Source organism: Rhipicephalus sanguineus, chromosome 4 (assembly GCF_013339695.2).
Source record: "Rhipicephalus sanguineus isolate Rsan-2018 chromosome 4, BIME_Rsan_1.4, whole genome shotgun sequence".
Classification (NCBI taxonomy): domain Eukaryota; kingdom Metazoa; phylum Arthropoda; class Arachnida; order Ixodida; family Ixodidae; genus Rhipicephalus; species Rhipicephalus sanguineus.
The window spans coordinates 126,964,959-126,985,834 of NC_051179.1; the positions used below are offsets into that span (position 1 = coordinate 126,964,959).

The 20,876-nt window shown below is 48.2% G+C and overlaps 2 protein-coding genes across 7 annotated transcripts in view; both read left to right on the forward strand.

The window, feature by feature from the left end:
- Positions 1–20,876, forward strand: part of LOC119390650 (gastrula zinc finger protein XlCGF57.1-like) — a 504,324-nt gene that overhangs the window by 482,181 nt on the left and 1,267 nt on the right. The window lies entirely within an intron of this gene.
- LOC119390659 (gastrula zinc finger protein XlCGF57.1-like) overlaps positions 1–20,876 on the forward strand; it is a 447,432-nt gene that overhangs the window by 153,377 nt on the left and 273,179 nt on the right. Inside the window, exons 2-3 of one of the 3 annotated variants that reach the window (XM_049415134.1) lie at positions 5,755–5,832; positions 5,912–6,134. The exons of 1 other annotated variant lie outside the window; for it this stretch is intronic. In XM_049415134.1, coding sequence (XP_049271091.1) covers positions 5,755–5,832; positions 5,912–6,134 — 301 coding nt within the window. The remainder of the gene's footprint in view (positions 1–5,754; positions 5,833–5,911; positions 6,135–20,876) is intronic. One more of the 3 variants, XM_049415132.1, reaches the window with a different exon arrangement.

Here is a 20,876-nt window from a genome sequence, read left to right on the forward strand (position 1 = left end):
TAGTTACATTCGTGTTCTCACTTTATCAATATTAACCGATTCATTGCATCGCTTTAGAGTCCTTTAAGAACTGTGCAAAGTCCAAGCCCGGCCCGACCCGAGCCCGCCACCTCAAACCCGGGCCAGGCCCTAAGCCCGGAGCTTCAAACCCGAGCCCGGCCCGGGCCCGCCGTAAAAACTACTTTACCCGGCCCGGCCCGGGTTTTCGGGTAGGCCCGAGCCCGTGTAGTGCTCTAGTTGAGATACGAGTTGGCTGGAAAGGTTTACCTAGTGTGAACGGGCGCCCTTCCCAGCTGCGGTAGAGAAACCGATTCTGTGCACCGCGTGGCGGCGCTGTCCGTTGCTGGTGAGCGGAGGTTGACGAGCGGGTGCGGGCTAGAACACTTTAGTGCGGCTTGCGGCTGGCTGCCCAGCAATGTCACTGTCGCAGAAAAGCTACCTGAAACATTTATTTTAGCAGGAGGTTTCAATGCTCGTTGTTTTCTTCGGGGCACTGATAGAACCGGCTAAAGAGGTCATCTTCTGGGGAAAAAAAGATTTTTTCGAACCATACTGCAGTCCGACCTGCTTTCCGCCGTGTGCGCATAAATTTAGCTCCCTCGACATGGCGTTTTCCTCACCAACTGTTTTTATTCATTTTAAATGGAAAATCCCCAATAATGCGCACAGGAGCGATCATTTGCCCGAACTCAATGTTGCTATCACTGGATGCGTGTACGTCCTATATTCGGCAAAACATGTCATTGGAAACTAAAGCTTGGCGACTGGCCTCTGTTCCCCAATATGGTAAAGCTGGGCGGAATTCTCTAGAGAGAATTAAAACTCGATGAATGTGATGAGATGTCTACTGCGCATACAATCTCGTCCGTGGAACTAAATTAAATTATTGGGGCATTGAATGAGTGTACGATCGCGGAACAACTGCACCACAAGAACTCGGACACCTTTTGTAAATACCGAACTCTTCACAATTTCATTATCTTCAAACATGAAAAAAAAAAAGACGCTATTGGGCGTGAGGCCCACGACTGGAAATCTGGCACCACAGCCGGCGTGGCGTGCTTCGCAGTACCATCGGCAGCATCGTTTGCTTCGGGAGCGTCGACGCGCGCTAAAAACGAAATTTTAGAATGCCACCTGCCCGTTAATTTTGATTAAATGGGGAGGTTCTCCCGCTTCGGCGGTGCTCTTGACAAAATGTTTCACATCAAAACTTTACATTGCGGTCCCTACACTTTGTTTTTACCTCACTTTGCAGCTACTTGCTGCAATAACTTCTGATTGTGTTGTGTACCGCCGTTGTTTAGAGCAGGGGTTCTGAAACTTTCATTCCTTGGGGAACCCCAACGGCAGTGCCGCGGAACCCCTGACCCTTTTTTTGAACATGAAGACTATCGAAAAGGACGGGCGGGCGGGAAGGGGGGGGTGGGTAATAACGCCTCTCGATGCGCGCAACCACAGTAACCCTGCGCGCGCTGGCCTGATCTCTTTTCTTTAATATCAAAGGCCATCGCCGTTGATGTAGAACTCCCGATAATACAAAGACTTGCAATTCCCCCCCCCCCCCCCCCCCCCCCCCCCCCGCGAGTCGAGAAAAGCGCCGACCGACCATACGGTTCGCTTCAGGCACCGCGCATCGTAAGCAATGTGTTCACGCTAACAAGCGCCGGGCGTACGGACGCCTTTTTTATTTTTTGCAAAACAAAAAAGGACGCACGCCAGTCGCACAAAGAAACGGCCGTCGACCGATACGTCGGTCGTAAAGCTAAGCCTAAATGCTTGCGTAGCCCACAGCCGGCGTGAAGCCATGCCTCTTACGCGTATCAAAGCGCTAGTGGCGGGTTTTGATTACAGAGCCGACATAAACCAGCGGCAAATCACCGTGTATGAAAGAATTCGGCAGATTCCACGTAATGTGGGAATCGATGTTATGCGAAGCATGCGTAGGAAGGTGACTGTGTCGCAATTTTTCACATTGAGCGAAACGTTACGGAATGACGCTACATAAATGCGTAAATGGTATACGCACACACATATCTTGAAGAGTCGCACATGTGTTATATAACCAGTTGTTTACAGTTTCATAACGATGCAACGATGCTTGCGTTCTCCGTCATAACGATGCAACTTATCCGTTAGGACGTAGAACGCACGCACCGCTCACGAACCCGTGTGCATGTGTGGAAGGGGCTCTTCGCAGTTCTTGAATTAGGTCATCATCACAGTGATCAGTGAGCAGCAGCAGCTGCGCAGGACTTGTTGTATCCGTTCGTGATCGCGTCTACGAGCGGTCTAAGTGTACTGAAGTGCGAGGTATAGTAGAGCTGGTGGAAACCGCGGATGACTTTTACGAAGAAAATTGATCTACATTGTATGATGCCTCCTGTCCTGGACGTGGCAGCGAGGTCTTGTGATGCCCTGTCCACATCCAAGCCGTTTTTCATGCCATCTAAGAACCAGGCGTTGTTGAGTTTTGATAAATCAATGCTGAAGTCATCGGTAATCATGAGGGACATGGTCCTGTCGGTAGATTTATTGTAGGAAGCATTATTGCATTATTATTGTATTATTATTATGTAGGAAGCATTATTGTAGGAAGCATTTATTGTAGGAAGCATTGTAGGAAGGTTCGCTTAGAAATGCTTCGCATTTAAAACTGTGCCACGTGAACGCCGACGCGCCTTGAGTCACGAATAAAGCAGCGAGATGCCCATTAATATTCTTTGAACGAGTTTGAACGCTCACGAGCATGAATTAGCGCTTCGCGCGTTCTGTCGCCGTGGGTCCGCAAATCGTGCAAGTTTCATGGCGCGCACTAGACGATGAGTCTTGAGTGCTGCTACCACGTGCACGTATACATATAGGTCTCTCGCTATCCGCAGACACCCGGTGTGCGGATGCGGCGTGCGATAGCTTCGTTAAACGCAAAAGGCAATAGAAATTTGCTTGTTTTAATTAGTTGCTAATGGGAGTAAAACGGGAGCGGGTTGCTTTAGTTCTGACCGCTAGCGGAACCCTATTATGTCCTTCACGGAACCCCTGGGTTCCTCGGAACCCAGTATGAGAACCCATGGTTTAGAGAACTGTCCAGCGAACGTTGTTATGTGACATTAATTTTGTTCACCTTCGCGTTTCACGATGCGACGTTTCACATCGTAGACTGCTTCCCCTTCTTCCAGCAGTCGCGAAACATAAGGTCTTTAGCTTTGGTCTATTCACGTATTGATTCTATAGATAGCGATAATTTCACTGGAATCGAAACGGAGAGGTAGGAGTCATGCTCAAAAAAAGGATGCATACCGCACGCCATATGCTCATGTTTGTCTTTGCACCAAGCGATGAATGTAGCCGGTCGCTGCAGCCGCCTTCATACCTGGCTCTTCTTCGAAAGAGGCGGTCATAGTCCTGGCCTTCACAATTTCTAATTAATCTGTTGTCGTAAGCGACTCCAAGGCAGCCATACATGATTTCGGAGGGGCAGGGTCTCTAAGCCAGCCTTTTCCCAGCTTTTGATCAATCCCCTCGACCAAGTTGTAGCACTAATCTGGACTCCCGCGCACCGGGCCTCTCGGGAAACGAGACGGCTCACGTCATTGCCCGAAGATTTACTGTCCGGTCGCAAGCATTCGATGTGTCGTAACTCGCTACGGAGGAGGCGCCGTTTACAGCGCGGGATCGTCTTATAAGTTATATTATTCCACGACATTTGCACACACTACCGATTAGAACGTTTAACCTTTCCGCCACTCATACGCCAATCCCCACGCAAGTGTGAAAATCTAGACTCACACCTTTCCTTCCCCTTACCTCCTCCACCGCATTCATCCCTGCAGTTAGCCTTCTCCCTCTTGAAAATTCTGCGTGTCCTCCACAGCAGGCTAAAACCACGTCATGTGGAGCTGCCCTAAGCACCCTTTTCCCCTTTTCCGGAAACACTTAATTTATAGTGAGGAACAGTGGGAGGCTGCCTTGCACAGCTCGAGGCCCAACATTCAGGAGGTCATCCTGGAGGGGGCTGAGACAACACCACCTAGTCTCACTATAAACAGACAATGCTCACTATAAATCACTCACGGTCGCGGGAGGTCGCTGTTTGGTGGGAGGCCATCTTGTCTCATTCTCCTCGCGACCAACGGACAAACGTGCACAACTGAGGCGGCTAAAGCCATGCTACTGATGCGGCTGATGCGATGGCAGTTAAACGAAATGAAGGCTCATCTTCCTCCCTGTGGCCAGTGCCTCAAATCAGTTTTAACGCTGTCACGCCGAAAGATGAGACGTGACAAAGGCAACGTGTCCAGCCGGTATCCGGAGAGTTGTTGCTTAATCGGTGCGGCACATTGTCGAAAGATGGCGCTAGTTTGTTTTTTGTGCAACGGGAGCGCGAACTTAATAGAAAATACATGAGCTCCGGTGGTGGCTTGGCAAAGGGTGCAACCGCCTTTCCCTTCGTTGGTCATCAGGTGAGCCGAGCTGTGGCGCCACTCTACCAGCGCAAGAGGCGGATAGTAGCATGGCACCTTTTGTCTTCTCTCTAGCACTCGCCAGCCTCTCGAAAGGCCCTGTGGCACGCGCATGCCGCAAGCACTGAAATTCGTGTTTGGCACGAAAAATTCGCAAGGTTTGAATTTTCCTCATATGTACGGTCCTCCCTGGCAGCCTTACATGTTTTCCTGAGGAATGCTTTTATTCGACTTCAGTGGCGTAAGTCCCAGGGGGTCAGGGGGTCCGACCCACCTTGTGCTCAGACTGGGGGGACACTCCTTGCAAGTGTTTGAGTTTTATCTTTGAAATATCATGTATTTGAATTGTTTGACAGCTACCTATAGTGCGTTCAACTTTCTTTAATTCCCGTTCATATTTATTGTGGGTACTTATATTCAGTACCCCTCAGCTGTGTGAGACTATTGAACTCGCAACTGCCGCTTGACCGGTTTCAGAGAAGACTCAATAGAGCACTCGAATTGCGAGAGCTGCGAATCCATGCTCGTTATTTAATCTTATTTCATAAAATTATCAGAATTTTTATATAAATCAAAACAACGCCTACTATATATAAAAACAAAATGGCCGCCATGGCAAGATGTGTGTCCCCCCTTGTGACTTTTCTGGATTTATGCCACTGTTTGACTTCCACGAAACCGAATGAAGCCTCTATCCAAGTGTTGGCTTTCTACATTGGCATTGCGGGTACAAAGCATTCTTATAGCTAACATACTTTCTTAATGTGGGGCCAGGGTTCAAACCCGAGCATGGGAGCGAAAGTTCGTTTTCATAGCGGCGATCGTCTTACGTCACAGAAAGACGGAGAGTTTTCTCGTTGAGTCGGTAGTGAAACACTTGCGCATTTAAAAGGAATACGGGAAATAGCTATAATGACGAAGATATTTTTACAATCATTTCCAGCACAGCAGTGACGGATTTGCAGTCCTCAAGTTTATTTTCAATTTCAATGAAGTCGGTTCATAAACATATTCCAGTATCCGATATGTAATTCTATTTCGCGTTCCAAACCAACTGCTTGAAGAAGCATATAACAGGTTTGGCTAGTCTGAGCAACATTGATGGCAGTTACAGAAGACAAAGCAGGGTACAAGATTAGAAAAACCTAAAACAAGGCGATTGTACAATAGTATAAGCGGTTTCAGTAAATATTTCTAAACACTTTCCAAAAGTATTCATTTTAATACTTGCCATTACTTCGTGTTCTGTTGAGAATGTGTCAGTAGATCATCTTTTCATACACTGTCACAGGTTCTTGGACAAATGCTTTCTGGAGATGCAACCAGCGGGCACACTCCAAGACCAAGTCATTGCAGCGAAAGAGATTATGTAAGAGAGGTTTCATTTCTGTATTCGAGAATAATCTTTCGCGTTATCACTCGTAAGAAGACAAGCCAATTTGTTTCAGGACGACATCGCAACTGAGCCAGTGTATGATGCAGCACCGGGTCTGAATTGCGAGTCGGGAGAAGCTGTAGAAACATCACTCGAGCCAGCATGTGAGGCGGGCCAGGTCACCGATAAGTCTGTTCAAGTGCGACTACTAACCCGCCACCAAGCATCACAAGCAGATGAAAAGAAAATTCTGTCAGCAAGTGCTACACAAACAGAGCCTCAAGCTGTTTCTTCAGGTATGTCTCCGTATTTGCCGTAACATAAGCAAAATTGGGCAGCTTGCGCTAGTAGTGCTAGGATGCACTAACAGCGGAGTTTGCGTCCGACCTAGTTTATTAGCAAGGTCTTGTAAGCCGAGTCTTAGTTCGCGTAGTGTTAATTAGCAAGGTCTTCTCTCTCTTTGTTCCTGTCTATTTCTTTATCTGTCTCTTTTAGGGGCGAAGCTCCTTAAGGCGGCACCCGTTCGTCCCTCGTAGTCGTAGTCGTAGTCGTAGTGCGTAACCAGTCTTACGCTTTGACCTCCAAGGTGGTGCCGGTGGGAGATTTTTCCTGTGCGTCGTTGAACAATAAAAAATTCGCAGCGGTAGCTAAAAGCCGACTTCTTCTGTCTCTCACTCCCATTAACAGCCATTCTTTACCTCCAAGGTAGTGCCTGGTGAGATTTCTCCTGTGTGTGATTAAACAATAAAAATTTTGTTCAAAACGCCGTTGATTGATGAAATAAACCAACGAAAGACGCCAGATGTTTTGTAAAAGCAAAACGGAAGAACGCCAGATGTTTCTAAAGCAAAACGAAAAGACGCCAGCTGCTTAACGAAAGACGCCAGATGTTTTCTAAAGCAATGGTTTTCTAAACAATGAAAATTCACAGCGTATATGTAAAATTAAAGTGAGCTGCAAGTCGTCATAACTCATCGAACCTTTAGTATAAACGCGCCCGATCTCACGTCGGTGATGATGTACTGGGCAGAATTCACGGAATATTCACGGTTTACCGATGAACCTCCGCAGCTTCGCCCACTCATCATCATTCACTCCGTGGATATGCTGTGATTTTTCTCCTTTCTCTTCCATTGATCTGTTCTGTGCTTCTCTTTTGCTGTCTTCAGAAGGCACACACTTTGAAGAAACGCCTACATTGCACATCCATTGTGTCAACCTCAATGGATGTGCTCGCCACAGACCCTATTATCCGCCATAGTACTAGGCGATACAGAAAAATGTAGTATAGCTAACCTCATTTCTCGAATGTACGTCGCCAAGAACAAACTGTCTTTATAGTCAAACCAAAGATGAAGAAGAGGACGAAGAGAGCGCTCGCCGGCCGAGCTATTGCGTTGCAACGCTAGGCTTAGCTTAGTTTTCTGGTAACGCCAAACGGTGGAACGAAAATGTTAAACAGCTCCCCTGTTCAACAAAATCTATTTTTGCCGCAAAAGCGAAAGAATGAATGTTACAACAAATCGCAATGGTATACAAAGTTGGACTAGCAGCTCACTTCTTTAGGGTCCTATTTGACGTCACCCTACAAAATGCTAGCGAAAGGGGTTCTTGTTCTTAACACTTGTTTGTTCGCGTTCTTGCCCATAGAAGGCTGCTGGAAGAAAAAAATGGGGGGAAGCACTGTAATATGGGCAGATATATACATGTGCGTCTTGCGAGCTGCTGCTCTGGCTTTCACGCCTGAGATGACTGGTGCCAGTGGCTAGACTCGTTGTCGTTCAAGTACTTGAGTCGTGACCGCCATAGTTCGTTGGCGACCGCGGCGATGCTGCACCCACGTAGTATAAGGTCTTGGAAACAAAACGGTCGCCATTCAAGGTTATTGAGGCAGTGGCCTATTGTGTAGGGTCCGAGTTCAGCGGGCACTCCTAGATGAGGTGCTTGAGTTCCGCCCGATTGTTGCAGGGGATGCAGACACCAACGTCTGAGGTTTCTAGGCTACGGGGGTCAGGGCTTAAAGTGAGGGGGAGCTAAAAAGGGGCCAGCCACTTTTCCATTTTTAAGGAGGTGTTAAGCCCCTCCTTAAACAGCTGTCCAAGGGATTGGGTGCTGCGAAGAGATAGCTACGGCGGTAATGTTTTGCGTGGGCTTGCATCCATGAGATCGTACGGTAGTCGCTGTGTGCTTCAATTTATTAGGGTACGTTGCACAATGTGTTCGTATGGTTTAGACTGCGAGGATAGCATGGCGCACACTAGTTGTTTTTGAGGGACTTTACGCCGGTGTGCCTGTAAAATCCGAAGACTTCGTTCTAAGATGAACCGAGGTTCAAGGACAATACGGTTGATGAGGTTAGAGGTGCGCGTACCCACGCTGCTGTTTATTCCTGCGAAAGGACCCAAGATCCTCGTGCCGCGCGCCGTACTTCCTGTAAGCGATGCGCATTCCGCGTCTCCGCCATGCCCTAGCGGTCCAGCGGACGAAGGCACGTTTTAGGAGCTGGCTCGCCAGGTTCTTAAGCTGAGGCTAAGTCCCGCGTCGTAAGCCTAACCTTAGTTCCAGAGGCGACTGCTACATTCGCAGCGCGCTCGATAGAGAAGTCTTCTTCCTCTTGTTCTTCGAGCGCCTTGATGATAATATTAACGCAGTCAAAACCACATATAGCATAGCCAACTGTAGCATGCGCACGCTTGCGCGAAAGAGAAGTCTTCCTCTTGTTCTTCGAGAGCGTCGATGATGATAATAACGCGGGCAAAGCCACATATAGCATATCCAACTGTAGCATGCGGCGCTCGCTCCACTCCGACAGTGCGCTTCGATTCTAATAACATGAACGAAGAAGACAAGGCGGCGGAGTGGAGGGCTCGCAAGGCAGCATCAGCGAGGGCTCGCTGCCAAGACCCTGCTGTGACAGCTTGCGAGGCCGAAGAGAGACGTAAGCATCGTGCGGACCCCGAGATACAAGCCCGCGAAGCCGAAGCAGGGCGGAAGCGGAGGCAAGAGAACATCGAAGAGGTACGGGCGCGGGATGCAGTGGCCAAGCGCCGAAAGCGGTCGCTACCTGAAGTTGGTGGCGTCGACGCACGCTTCAAGCGCGATTTCCTCGACCACACGTTCGGCCACGGTTGCAAGGTCTGCGACGGCTTGTCGTTCGACAACAACCTAACCACAATCGCTACTATAACAACGTGTGGCGTCTTTATATGACAGCAGAGGAATTGTACGGAGCATTCACGGTTTACCTGATTATCTCCGAGCCAATCATCATTGACTTCGTGGATATGGCGTGATTTTTTGTTGCCGCCTAACAAAAGCGTGCAGTGTGGTTACGACAGCGCTACGCTTGCCGTACATGCGCGCTTGGCGTGATAATAGCGCTTTAATAATAGGTTACGCAAAGTTAGCGTTCGTTGCCTGCATACGCTATTTTCGTCACTTAAAATGGGTACCAAAGAGGATAGCGTATGACGCGTGCGCAGTGGTGACAAACGCTAACGCAAAGTTACATTCGTCCGGACTATTAACCCCGAGAAGTTGGGGTGGCGCCGCCTGGCGGGAGGCGTGGATGACGTCACGGCAAGGACTCGCTCGCCGTGACGCGCCGGCATATCACGCGCTTTCTTCGGCCGCTGTACCGCTGTTTACGTTCGCTTTTTGCCTGTCTCAAGCTTCAGATGAATGACGAAAACAGCATCTATAATGCTCCTAGTAAAACGACAAAAAGTTATATGCATTTTTTCCTCACAGTCCCCAATGGCGTCCGCGCGCAGTCGTGCACACTTTGAAAGGGGTGATCAGGTTTGTTGTGCCGCGGTGCTAACTTCGGGGATGGGTCTGATTCCCGACCACAGCAGCCGCATTCCGACGGGTGTGAAAAGCAACATTCCCCTGCTTAGATACAGGAGCACGTTAAAGAATTCGACGCGGTCAAAATTAATCTGCAGCGTGTCTCACAATCGTGTTGTAGTCTTGGCACGCGATCCACCTTCTTCACATTATTAGGTTGCGTTGTGCACGGGCGATTCCTTTAAAAAATATGATGGCTTCGCCTCCACAAGTTTTATTTGCATAGGACGCATCCGCGATCGGTGGACAGCGTTCTTACCGGTGTGCTAAGCCCCGCGCACGATTACGAAAGCGCATGCAGCATTGAGCTTCGCAAAATATCTCGAAAGCGCTCGCCCGAGACTACCGCCGCAGTTGTTGTGTTTGTTTTCCTTGTGTACTCGCTCACTCATCATGTTGTTTAGTTTCACGTTTTTCTAGCAATAATTTCGGAGCTTCATTTCACAACATAAAAAAGTTGAGGTTAATTGCGGAAACTCCTTATTGCTGTCAGATTGTGTCTTCATGCAGCATCGCAGCAACGGCGCTGTTACACTTGTATAAGTACTAGTTTAGGTAGCCAGCTCGTAAATTAATTTTCTTTGCATTTGATATACCCCTGAGCATCATCAACCTTTATATGGACATGACGTGCGAGACCATTAATTGACTCATTAAGGCGAAGGTCGTTTAATTAATACGTGGGCCACGTCACTGAGAGTGCCATGGAAACAGTTCAAAACGTTCATATCGACTTTCAGGCGTTTGTTTTGCAGGCGATTGCTATCAACAGAGCTCCCACGTGAATTTAACATTACCGCTTGTGACCCGGCGGTTGATCGTACCAACAGTTCAGAAAATCAGGGTATACGGCCACATAATCCCAAACGAGTGCTGAGAAGAAATGTTTACATAATCCAAGTATACCAATACCTCAGAATTTCCGAGACCATTGTGTGCGTGGCCGTATTATTTTGTTTAATTTCCCGGATGTATTAAGTGATTCTTTACGATAGACAGATTCATGTAAAGTCTCCTGTAGCAGAAAGCGCAATTCTGTCAAATCACCTATATAATCTGCAAAGGCAGACATATACTTGTACGATAAACCGCAAGGTAGTTAGTGATTTGAAAACTTCTTAATTTAATTTGTAATCTTCGGGACGCATGTTCTAACCGTGGAGTCTACGGCAAGTTGTAATGAAGTTAGAACCATTAGCGTAAATTATTTAGCACCGATGTCTTGGAGTAAGCGTAGAAAACAGCGAATGTCTTCCTCTCGTGCATCACTATTTTCACGGTGTAGCTTCCGTTCGGACGGGAATTCGCCCATTATAAGCTATATTATCCAAACTTTCTACAGCTTACTAAACTTTCGCTAGTAGTGCAAACTTCCACCTTCTACCTTGGGAGATTTGCATCGCAAGAATGAGCAGTAATCACCAAAGAGCGGGTACGCGGCGGGCGCAGAAAAAGGCGATCCTCGGCCGCTGAGCAAGTGAGTCCTTGCCGTGACGTCACATCGCCGCGACTGCCGCGCCGCCAGTGTTCGTCCTCGGGGCTAATAGCTTCAACGCAAACTTTGCGGTGAAAGCACAACACTTGCAAAACTCCCCCTCAAGAGATAAGCGCGCGAGCACGGTTGACCACGCCCTGTACGTCAAAGTACAAGTCGGAGGCGCACATCCCAACTCCGGCGAAACACTAGAGAGTTTTAGAATTGTGAACGCAATATATTTGCGAGCCGCCAGGGCACATGCGGAGAATGCAAGCCACTCTCAGATTCTTGCGCTCGCGCTGTCCTGTAGCGCCCTCCTTTTGGCGGCGAACAACAAAACCGGAGACTGCGCTTGGCAATGGCACGTGGAGCCACGGCTCGCGTTCCCTGCTGGCGTCGATTCTCGTCACTAAAATAATGCTTCATTTTGGTCTAGTTGGTACATATTCCTGAAGCTAAAATTACAGCACAAACGCACTGCTTTGTCCTTCTGGCTTTTTTACTTTGTCCCTGCACCCATCTGAATATGATTTCATGTCTTCGCGTATCTAATACACTATAATCCTCGTTACACGTTTTGGTTTAGAGCTATTGTTGTGTGCGCATGTTTGGTAAGGTTGCCTTGGGCTTATGTATGCATTGGCGTGTGAAAGAACAAAGCAGTTATTAGTCAGCGCTTGTGTCCTACGTTTCTGTTCTTCGTGGTTGTCTTGTGTGTTTGCGCTGTAATTCTAGCCTCGGGACGACTGGCCACGAGTGGCGCGGCGCTACAACCCCAAAATGGTAAACTAGCGTGGGTCGCCAGCGATACGACGCAAACGCTGCGCGGGCAACGACGCAGCGTGGCTGGCGCCTCGTATAATTTTAATTTCGCCACGTGTGGCGTCTCGTGCATTTCACCCAACGCCGCGTGTATTTGTATTCTGCCGTTAGTAGCCTGGAGAAAGACTGACGCATGGCGTAATTGTCCAAGGCAGCTCGCTGCGGAGCGAGGAGTCCCAGGTTCGAATCCCTAGTCGCGCGCTTCGGAAATTTTTCTTCTGAATTATTTTTATTTGCGGCTTTTAGGTATATATACATACATGTACTGGACATGACGGCAACGGCAAAAATCCGCCGAGAGTGTCGATGTAGTTGCTATCGCAATAAAATAGCTCTGCGACGCGCGCCTCCCTGTGTAACACCGCATTCCCCGCTTACGCTCGCCCCGATAAAAATCGCGGCCGGGCTAGAGGGTAGACACGACGCGCGTTGCGTGTCCCTCTAGTCCGGTCGTGGTGTTCTGTTTGCTGTTTAACATGCGGAGAAATGGCAACGAAACGGACTTTAGTCGACGCTTATCTGGCTGTCACACCGCTTTCTCTGTTAAAGCTCTCACCATTAACTACTAAGCTGCCACAAAGGTTTGTCTAATCGTTGATCATGGACGTTAGTCGTCGGGATGGAGATGTCCTACCAAGCGTCAACTTGGGTGCGTCCACGTTAAACGGTGCTATTGGCCTCGAGGCCCACCACTGGAAACGCCGGAGCCACCGTTGGCGTGACGTGCTTCGCAGGATCACGTGGTCTCAGCGGCCGCGTCGGCTGCTTGTGCCGCACTGCCGCGTGCTTTGAAAACGAGTTTCAAGTTCCACATGCGCCGCGGTCTGTTCAAATTCGGAAGTTTTCTCTCATTTTCTACTCAATTGAAATCATTGTAATAGAGTGGCTGCCTCCGAAGGCGACGAACATGGGGCTCTACCGCTCGGTGCCGCAGTGCCGCGCTTACGCAAAGGAGCCCAGTGTCAGCCTGCACTGGTAACCGCGGGACAAGAAACAGCGTGAAGCATGGGTTGTAAAGCTAAGAACCGGCAAGTAGCCATCCGCTACGAGTCTTGTGCGCAACAAGCACTTCCGCGACGAAGACTTTCGTTACTGCGTCGGGCCTGCGATGTTGGGTGAGTAGCAGACAGCGCGCACTGAGACGATGGCTCGCGCGCGCTTCCCGCCGGCAAATGATGCTTATCTGCCACAGTATGGTAAAAGCGCTGCCTTTTACCACGTGCAATGCCATCTCAGAGCCCTCCAATGCGACCTCTTGATCGTCGGCCCCGTGCTCAGCGTCCACAAAATCGGCTGCACATGCGCAAGTCATTGTTTAGATACGTTGAATTAAAAAACGCACAGGGTCCCTTATGCATTCGTTAAAGATGACTAGAAGGCGAAAGCCATCTTCTTCTTGTCAGTCGATGTACCGATTCTCCCGCGCCCCCCTCCAAAAGCGTTCTGCACCTAACGCGGTATTGCACGGCCTCCGTGACCGATCACGGAGGCAATGCAAAGCGACCATGACGTGTGAATACGTCATCATGTGACGTCACATTATGTGACGTCATAATGACGCTACATATTTTGGCGATCTGGTGACACCATCACGTGACTATTATTTTTTGCATCACTCGTGCTGACGACGCCGACACGGGACGCCGACGGGCAACCTTCCCATTTGATGAGGCATGCATTGCTTCATAAGCTACATAAATTTTGCCTTCCCTCCGTGATTGGCCCACCGATGATCGGCCCACCGGCCAACCCCATGTACTTTCTTGGAGCCTCATTTATTTACGAGGGACAGATGCCACCCTGTTGGCGTTAGACACGACACTGCTGCCAAAATTGCTCGGGTACACGCCAAATAATTACTATCCTGTTTTGCGGCTGCTGGTTTCTGCAATACCTTCTGTTTTATTCACCGCTATTTCAAGTTCATGTGGGTTCTAGTTCACAGCCGACGTTTGCAGAACAAGTGCGGCAAACGTTACTGTAATTTCTTTCTTTTCCTAGGCGTCGCATGCTACTATGTATACATGCTCGGTCTCGTAGACTGGTTCTCCTTCCACCAGCGATCTCGAAGTGGTGAAGCTTTGGTCTATGAATTTGTTGATGACAGAGAGCGGCAAGTTCACTGGAATCCAATCGGAACGATAATTAAGGAGCATTAAAAAAAGGCGTCGCATTTGCTCACGTTTTTTGTGAGCACCAAACGAAACGAATGCGCTGAATAAAGAAACAGAGGCAGCGGCATTTGCCCGCTGAGAAGACCGATCAATACGTAGTGCGAGACAACTTGTCAAAGGACATTGAAACGTACCCGAATTTAGACCGAAAAAAAAAAGAAACACTGAATCGTCGGGACGGGAGATCACAAAGTTGCCATGCGCACCGAAGCCGCAGTTGTAAGGAAATTGTTTTTGAACTGCTCTGTTAGCGTCCGCGCAACAGTGGTTGTATGTTTACTCACAAATTCTCATATTTTGCGGTCTAACGTTCACAGCGCGGTGCCAAAACGCGCTCGTAGCAAAAGCGAAACCATCAGTATACGAACGTACATGCAGACGCTCATACATGCAGAGGCACCGTCAGTCATCGCGAACCCGTGCGATCGCTGGCTTGAGGCTTCTTTCTGTTATGCTCCGTTTGGTTATACAGGCAGTCAGCTCTAACGAGATATTTCACGTAGTTTGCACTCAGCGAGTGACTACCTTTCACGCAAGAAGCCGGTTCAGGGGTCTCAAACGCGGTGACAGCGTGAAGCGGGTGCTCGGTTTTCTGCAAAGAGACAGCGACTGTAGACTATATCTTGTGCTTTCAGTTCGTCGAAAATGATTAGTTTGACAGTAAAGAACACAGTTCATTTCGAAAGTACTTACAGAAATGCCCTGGAGGGCTTCCGCGAGGTGTTTTTGTAGAGCGCTGACAGCAAAACCTATGGGGAGCGCGCCGGCGGTATCCTGCCTAGCACGCAATCGAGGCGCGTCCGATAGAGGGCGACTCCGTAACTCCTCGAGGCCAGTAGCTGCGAAACACCACTAGAAATTGAACAAGCTCTCATATGAATGTACAGTAAATATTGAACTACTTCTGTAAGGACATGTTTTCCTTTCGTGTTATAGCGATTCCAATGACGGAAGAATCAACCATCTTTTTTTCTTAAGATTCTGCACTGGTGATGCCTTCCTTCAGTACAACATGTGCTGCCCCATCAGATATCTTGCGCTGGCCCAGAAGGTATCTCAGGATACCCCACGCTTTACTTGCAGTTATTAGATGTGAAGCATCTTATGGCGGAGTTCAATCCGGTGGTGGTGGTGGTGGTGGTGTGCGGCGTGACCACCCTTACTGCGCATGTGCAAACCTTCTCCACTTCCCCTCTCCACTCCTTCTCTCCCCTTTCCCACTACATCACCTCTTTCCTTCCCTTTCCCCCTTTCATATCCCTTTCCCACCCCCTCTCCACTACCCCTTTCCACTCCTCATCTCTCCTCCCATCCCCTTTCCCCCTCCCCCTCCCCACATCACATCTCCCCTTCCCTTTTCCTCTTCCCTTTTCCCTCTCATTTTCCTTTCCCACCACTCTCCACTTCCCCTCTCCACTCCACCTCTCCTCCCCTCCCCTTTCCCCACCTCCCTCCCCTTTCCGCCTCTCCCCCCTCTCCACATCACCTCTCCCCTTCCTCTTATTCTTTTCCTTTCCCCTCCCCCTTTCCATTCCCCCTCTCCACTTCCCCTCCCCTTTCCCCCTAACCAATCCACCTCTGAAACGCGGGCTCTACATGCCGAAACACTGCTTCGCATCGCCTCATGGTCCCCTTTAGCGGGAGATGGTGTGATTTTTTTGATACGTTAATCTGTTCACATATTTGCATCCATGCTGGGAGGCTATCTCCCCAGTATACTTCTCGACTTCTTTTTGTAGAGGGTGCAGTCGTAGTGTCTGCGGACGTCTCTTCGCTGGATATTTTGACATAAATTTAAGCCTCCAGTTCCATAAACGCAGGAGGTGCTTGACAGGTGTGCTTCGCAGCTTCTGTCGCTACGTGCTTGGCATTCATCATAACTTTTGTTAAGGCGTCAAGATCTGTGACATGGCTGTTTTCTTGTAGTTGCTTGCGATATTTGTTCCAGTGCGTAATCATGCATTCTCGCCTTTTTGATGAGCTGCGGCATGAGAGATCTTTCTTTTCGCGTGTGATGGCAGCAGAAAGGTGCTCACTGCCTAGAAGATCCTCGAGAAGCTCCAAGTGACAGGTTCTCCGTGGGTTTCGAGGACCATGTTAAGTCGGGCGTTGTGCTTGCTTGCCGTACGTGCGGTCCGAGCACTGTACGGGATTCGGGTGGTCCCGAGCGATAGACTCAGTCAAGACTCGGGTTATAGCACAACACATTTATCAAACGAAAAAACACGACACTCTCAAATATACAAATGTACAAAAGTTATCAATAACTGCAAACCAACAAACTCAAGCAGCAACAAACAATCACTGCTAAATAGACTGTCCTAGCTGCCCGTATAGCCTGGCTGCTCTACACTTAGAACACTGATGTGTTGGACAAGTCTTGTCAGTGCTGAGGACTCGGTTCATAGCCAAAGAGCCATCTGGTGTCCATGTCGACCGGTCATTCCTCTGGGTCAATTTCCGTAGCACGATGCACCAGCAGTCACCTGTACACAGTGTTGTAGGCGTTACTCAAAAAAGGTAACTAAATACGTTACTCGTTACACTATAAAAAAGGAATGCATTATCGCCCTACGTTACATACAAAAAAAATGTAACGTGTTACCGTTACCGAAAAATAAAGTAACGGACGTTACCTTTGGCGTTACTCCGCATTCATAAGTTTTAATCAATATGTCTTTGCTGCAGGAACCCACAATAATAATATTCTAAATCTGAAATTTATGTTTCGCATAAAACTTCTAACCCAAACAACGACTATACCCAAAATGCTGATTTAACGAGTATTATTTGCACAAATGAAACCGGACATGCTAAGCATACAAGTAGCAATACCTTGTCATGCTAGATAGTATGACTAAGCATACCGCTTTCGCACATTTTCCTAATAAGAATAATATGTGGGGTTCCATTTTCCTGTGATACGGATTTCCGCTCATGGGAATATTTTTGTAACCCCGCGAGATTCGCATAATCGAGATTGTACTGTAGTCTACCTACATGTGGTGTGCTAAAATGACGAAACAAGTACTGAGCGATTGGTTTTGGCTCTCTGGACATTCGAAGCCCTACTCCAGTATATCAACGAATGCTGGGAAAGCGGAGAAATACCGGCTACCTAGAAACACTTGGAGATCACCATGATCCCCAAACCCAAGAAGCCCTTCAGCATTGAGAACCTGCGACCACTTTCCCTTAGCTCGTGCGTAGGAAAACTATTCGATCACATGGTACACAACCGGCTAGCTCCGTACGTCGAAGACAAGGGATATTTTCCGAACACTATGTTCGGATTCAGGCAACTCCTATCAACGCAAGACATCTTCCTTCTGCTCAAGGAAGACCTTATCGATTATCTGAGCACCAAAAGCAAAGCTTAAATTGTAGCCATCGACATAAAGGAAGCTTTTGACAACGTCAGTCACGACGCTATTCTCTGCAATCTCGAACACCTGGACTGCGGGTCCAGGTGTTCGAAAAGAAAATTCCTACGTGAGGAATTTTCTCACGCACCGCACGGCCACAGTGGGAATATACAACCTCCGCAGTGACACTTTCCGAATACCGAGCAGAGGTACTCCGCAGTTTCGGTCATTTCGCAGTTGCTCTTCAACGTTGCCTTGATAACTACCCGACCTCCTAGACGCTATAGCAGACCTACGACATGCTTTTTATGCAGGCGATATCGTGTTATGGACAAGGGCCTCAAATACCGGAATGCAAGAAATACGCCAACAAAAAGCGATAGATATCATCGAGAAGTACTTGAAAAAATGCGGCCTTGAATGCGCTCCCGAAAAATCGGAACACCTCATCCTGAAGTCCAGAACGAGAGGACGGCCAGCCACCTACTACGAACCCGATCCCAGCATCACCCTCAACGGAAAGCCCATCCCAAATGTGGAAACTTAACCGAGTGCTGGGGCTCCTCATTCACAATGATGGGTCCGGGGCGGCCACACTCCCTCGACTACAGCGCATGCTATCGCAGCTAACGCATTATGCTATCGCGCATAACGCAGGAGAATTGCCAACCGTAGAAGACACGCCACGTATGATGCAAGCTCTCTTGGGCAGTCGAATAACCTATGGCACTCCCTATCTCGCGCTGAAGAATGCATAGGTGGAGAAGGCCAACACCCTAATACGTAAGGCCACCAAAATCGCTTTGGGGCTCCCATTCACGGCTTCCACTGCGAAACTTCTCAAGATGGGCGTACACAACACCTGGCAGCAACTAGGCGAAGCGCGCAAGGCTACTCAAGTAGAGCGGCTAAAGCTCTCGCCTACTTGAAGATCAGTGCTTCAACGGCTGAACTACGGCGAAACTTCTGTAGCCGACACAGACACGGACCGAAAAGAACAAGTTCCGCGAAACATCCGCGAATCTTTCTGCATTGCACGAATCCCACGCAACGTGCACCCCACGAATCAGAAGCAAGGAAGACAGGCCCGAGTCAATGTTCTACGGCGAAATCACAGCCATGATCTGGACGCCAGATATACAGACGCAGCCAAATATCGCGATAGATACGCCTACGCTTTGAGCGTCGTAGATTCTCGGGGCTATATCGGGGCGTAGAGCTTGCATCTACCACGGCTCGCGCCCAAGACCTAGAAACTGCAGAAGAGGCGGCAATCGCACTAGCAACCACGACGCGCTTGTATGCAGCAGTCGTCTTCACAGATTCGCAAGCAGCCATGCGAAACTACACCAAACGTCGTGTGTCTAAGCAAGCACTCAAGATATTGAAGCGCCGAAGCACTCCGATGCCGTACATCTCTGTAACATATGGGTTCCTGGGTACGAGGGGCTGGAGGAGAACGAGGCGGCGCACGTCGCAGCCCGCGATCACGCCTTCCGGTATATCCCCTCCCACTCTCCAGACGCCGGGACTGCGTCCGCGGAGTCCGTACTCATCACATACTCTGCAATACTGCAGCATCAAAGGCTAGAATGCAGATTCAAAGAGTACAAAGAGCTCAACAAAGAGGACAGCACCATACTGAGAAGACTTCAGAGCAACACTTACACCCACGCTATACTAATGCACAGACTGTACCCAACGTTACACGACTATATCTGCCCAATTTGCGGCGTACCTGACACCGTGGCCCACATGATCCCCGAGTGCCCGTACAATATACAGACAGACACAACGCCTTCGCCGAATGCCTGTAACGCCGATCAAGAAAACGAGGACATTATCGAAACGTGGGAGGACCTTGACCAACAACGATGTCTCGCCGCCAGGACCAAGGAGGTAGCCAAGGCCAGAGGGTTCCTGGAATGAGGAGACCTCCCACCTAGGGTAGACGCAGGACTAGCACCCCAATACCGTTTCGTGCAATTAACGTTTATTCCTCCTCCTCTGGACGTTCGTAACCTACATGCCGCTGCATCGGAATACCACAGCTGTTCAAATCTATATTTCCTGTCATGTTAAAGTGTTCATGTTTGTATTGCCATATCTATGCATAGCGCTTGTCTTTTGAAACAGATAACTAGTTGCATGAAATTACTCAAAAAGTAGTCACTGAAATACAACACTAGCAATATAATTGATTAAGAACGTCTGACATTCAAGCCTGATCGGATCCAATGGTAAAAATATGTGTGGGTGTACTGTGTTGTTTGTGCTTGCTTTAGCAGTGGTCTGTGCGCTGTTGCATATGTTTCCATTCCTTCTAATTAGCAAACAAAAAAATTCAAGCTTTGAATATTGCGAGAAGATCATTGCAACGATTTACCATTTTACATTTATGCTGCAGCCTAATCCATTATGAACTTGTTATTGTGATGGTGATGGGACCATGTCTAGAGTGCTACTTTGGAATGGCTATTTTAAGCTTACGGTACTGCCTATTCACTTTTTGCACTGTTAGTTTGATAAAATTGGGAAGAAAATAATGCAATTCATTCCAACGTTTAAATTTCAATCATCAGCGTAAAGAAATTCTGGTTGTCCTAAGAAGAATTTGTTCAGACCATGTATTATATACTTTTGTTTTTACATATCTGCCTGTGCTGAAAAAAACAGTTTTGCAGTTCACGCAATTCTCGGTAGTCGCTCTTTGATTTGACATTGCAGGATGTAAATAATGATCTGTAAGTGACTGTAAATGACTAAAGCATTATCTGGTGATTAAATGACATTGCATTCCCTGGTATCATTATGCTTTCATTGAAGCACTATAGAGACATTAGGACGAAATGTGTAAACTGTGGCAGTAATGTAAAGAAACAGTGCCATGTGTAATGCACATTAATGTCCTTGCGGTTCTCACCACCATAAACCGTGATGCAATTGTAACCCTAATAAATGCTTTTCCCTTCATTCATATTTTTCTGTTTCATTCCTAAAAACTTCTTTCAGTCATATTTTATTTCATATGCTTCATGTTTTGGAAACTCAAATGGTCGTGTTGCTGTGCAGTGTTTCATGGATACTTCTATGCGAACAAAAGTGTAGTATGTAGTTCAATGGGTTTATTGGCGCGTATTCAGAAACATTTGACTTTAGATATAAAATCGGAATGACATCGAAATGAGATTCTATTTTTGGCACCTGTTTTCGCATGTATAAAGCATAGCACTCATGTGCTGCAAGATGGGAGTTTTGGTGAAATGTGCTGGGTTGGTGCATTGTTGCCATAACAGTAGCTTTGGTTTGCGTGAGACAAGGTGATCATCTACTTCACTTACATGTGGAGCA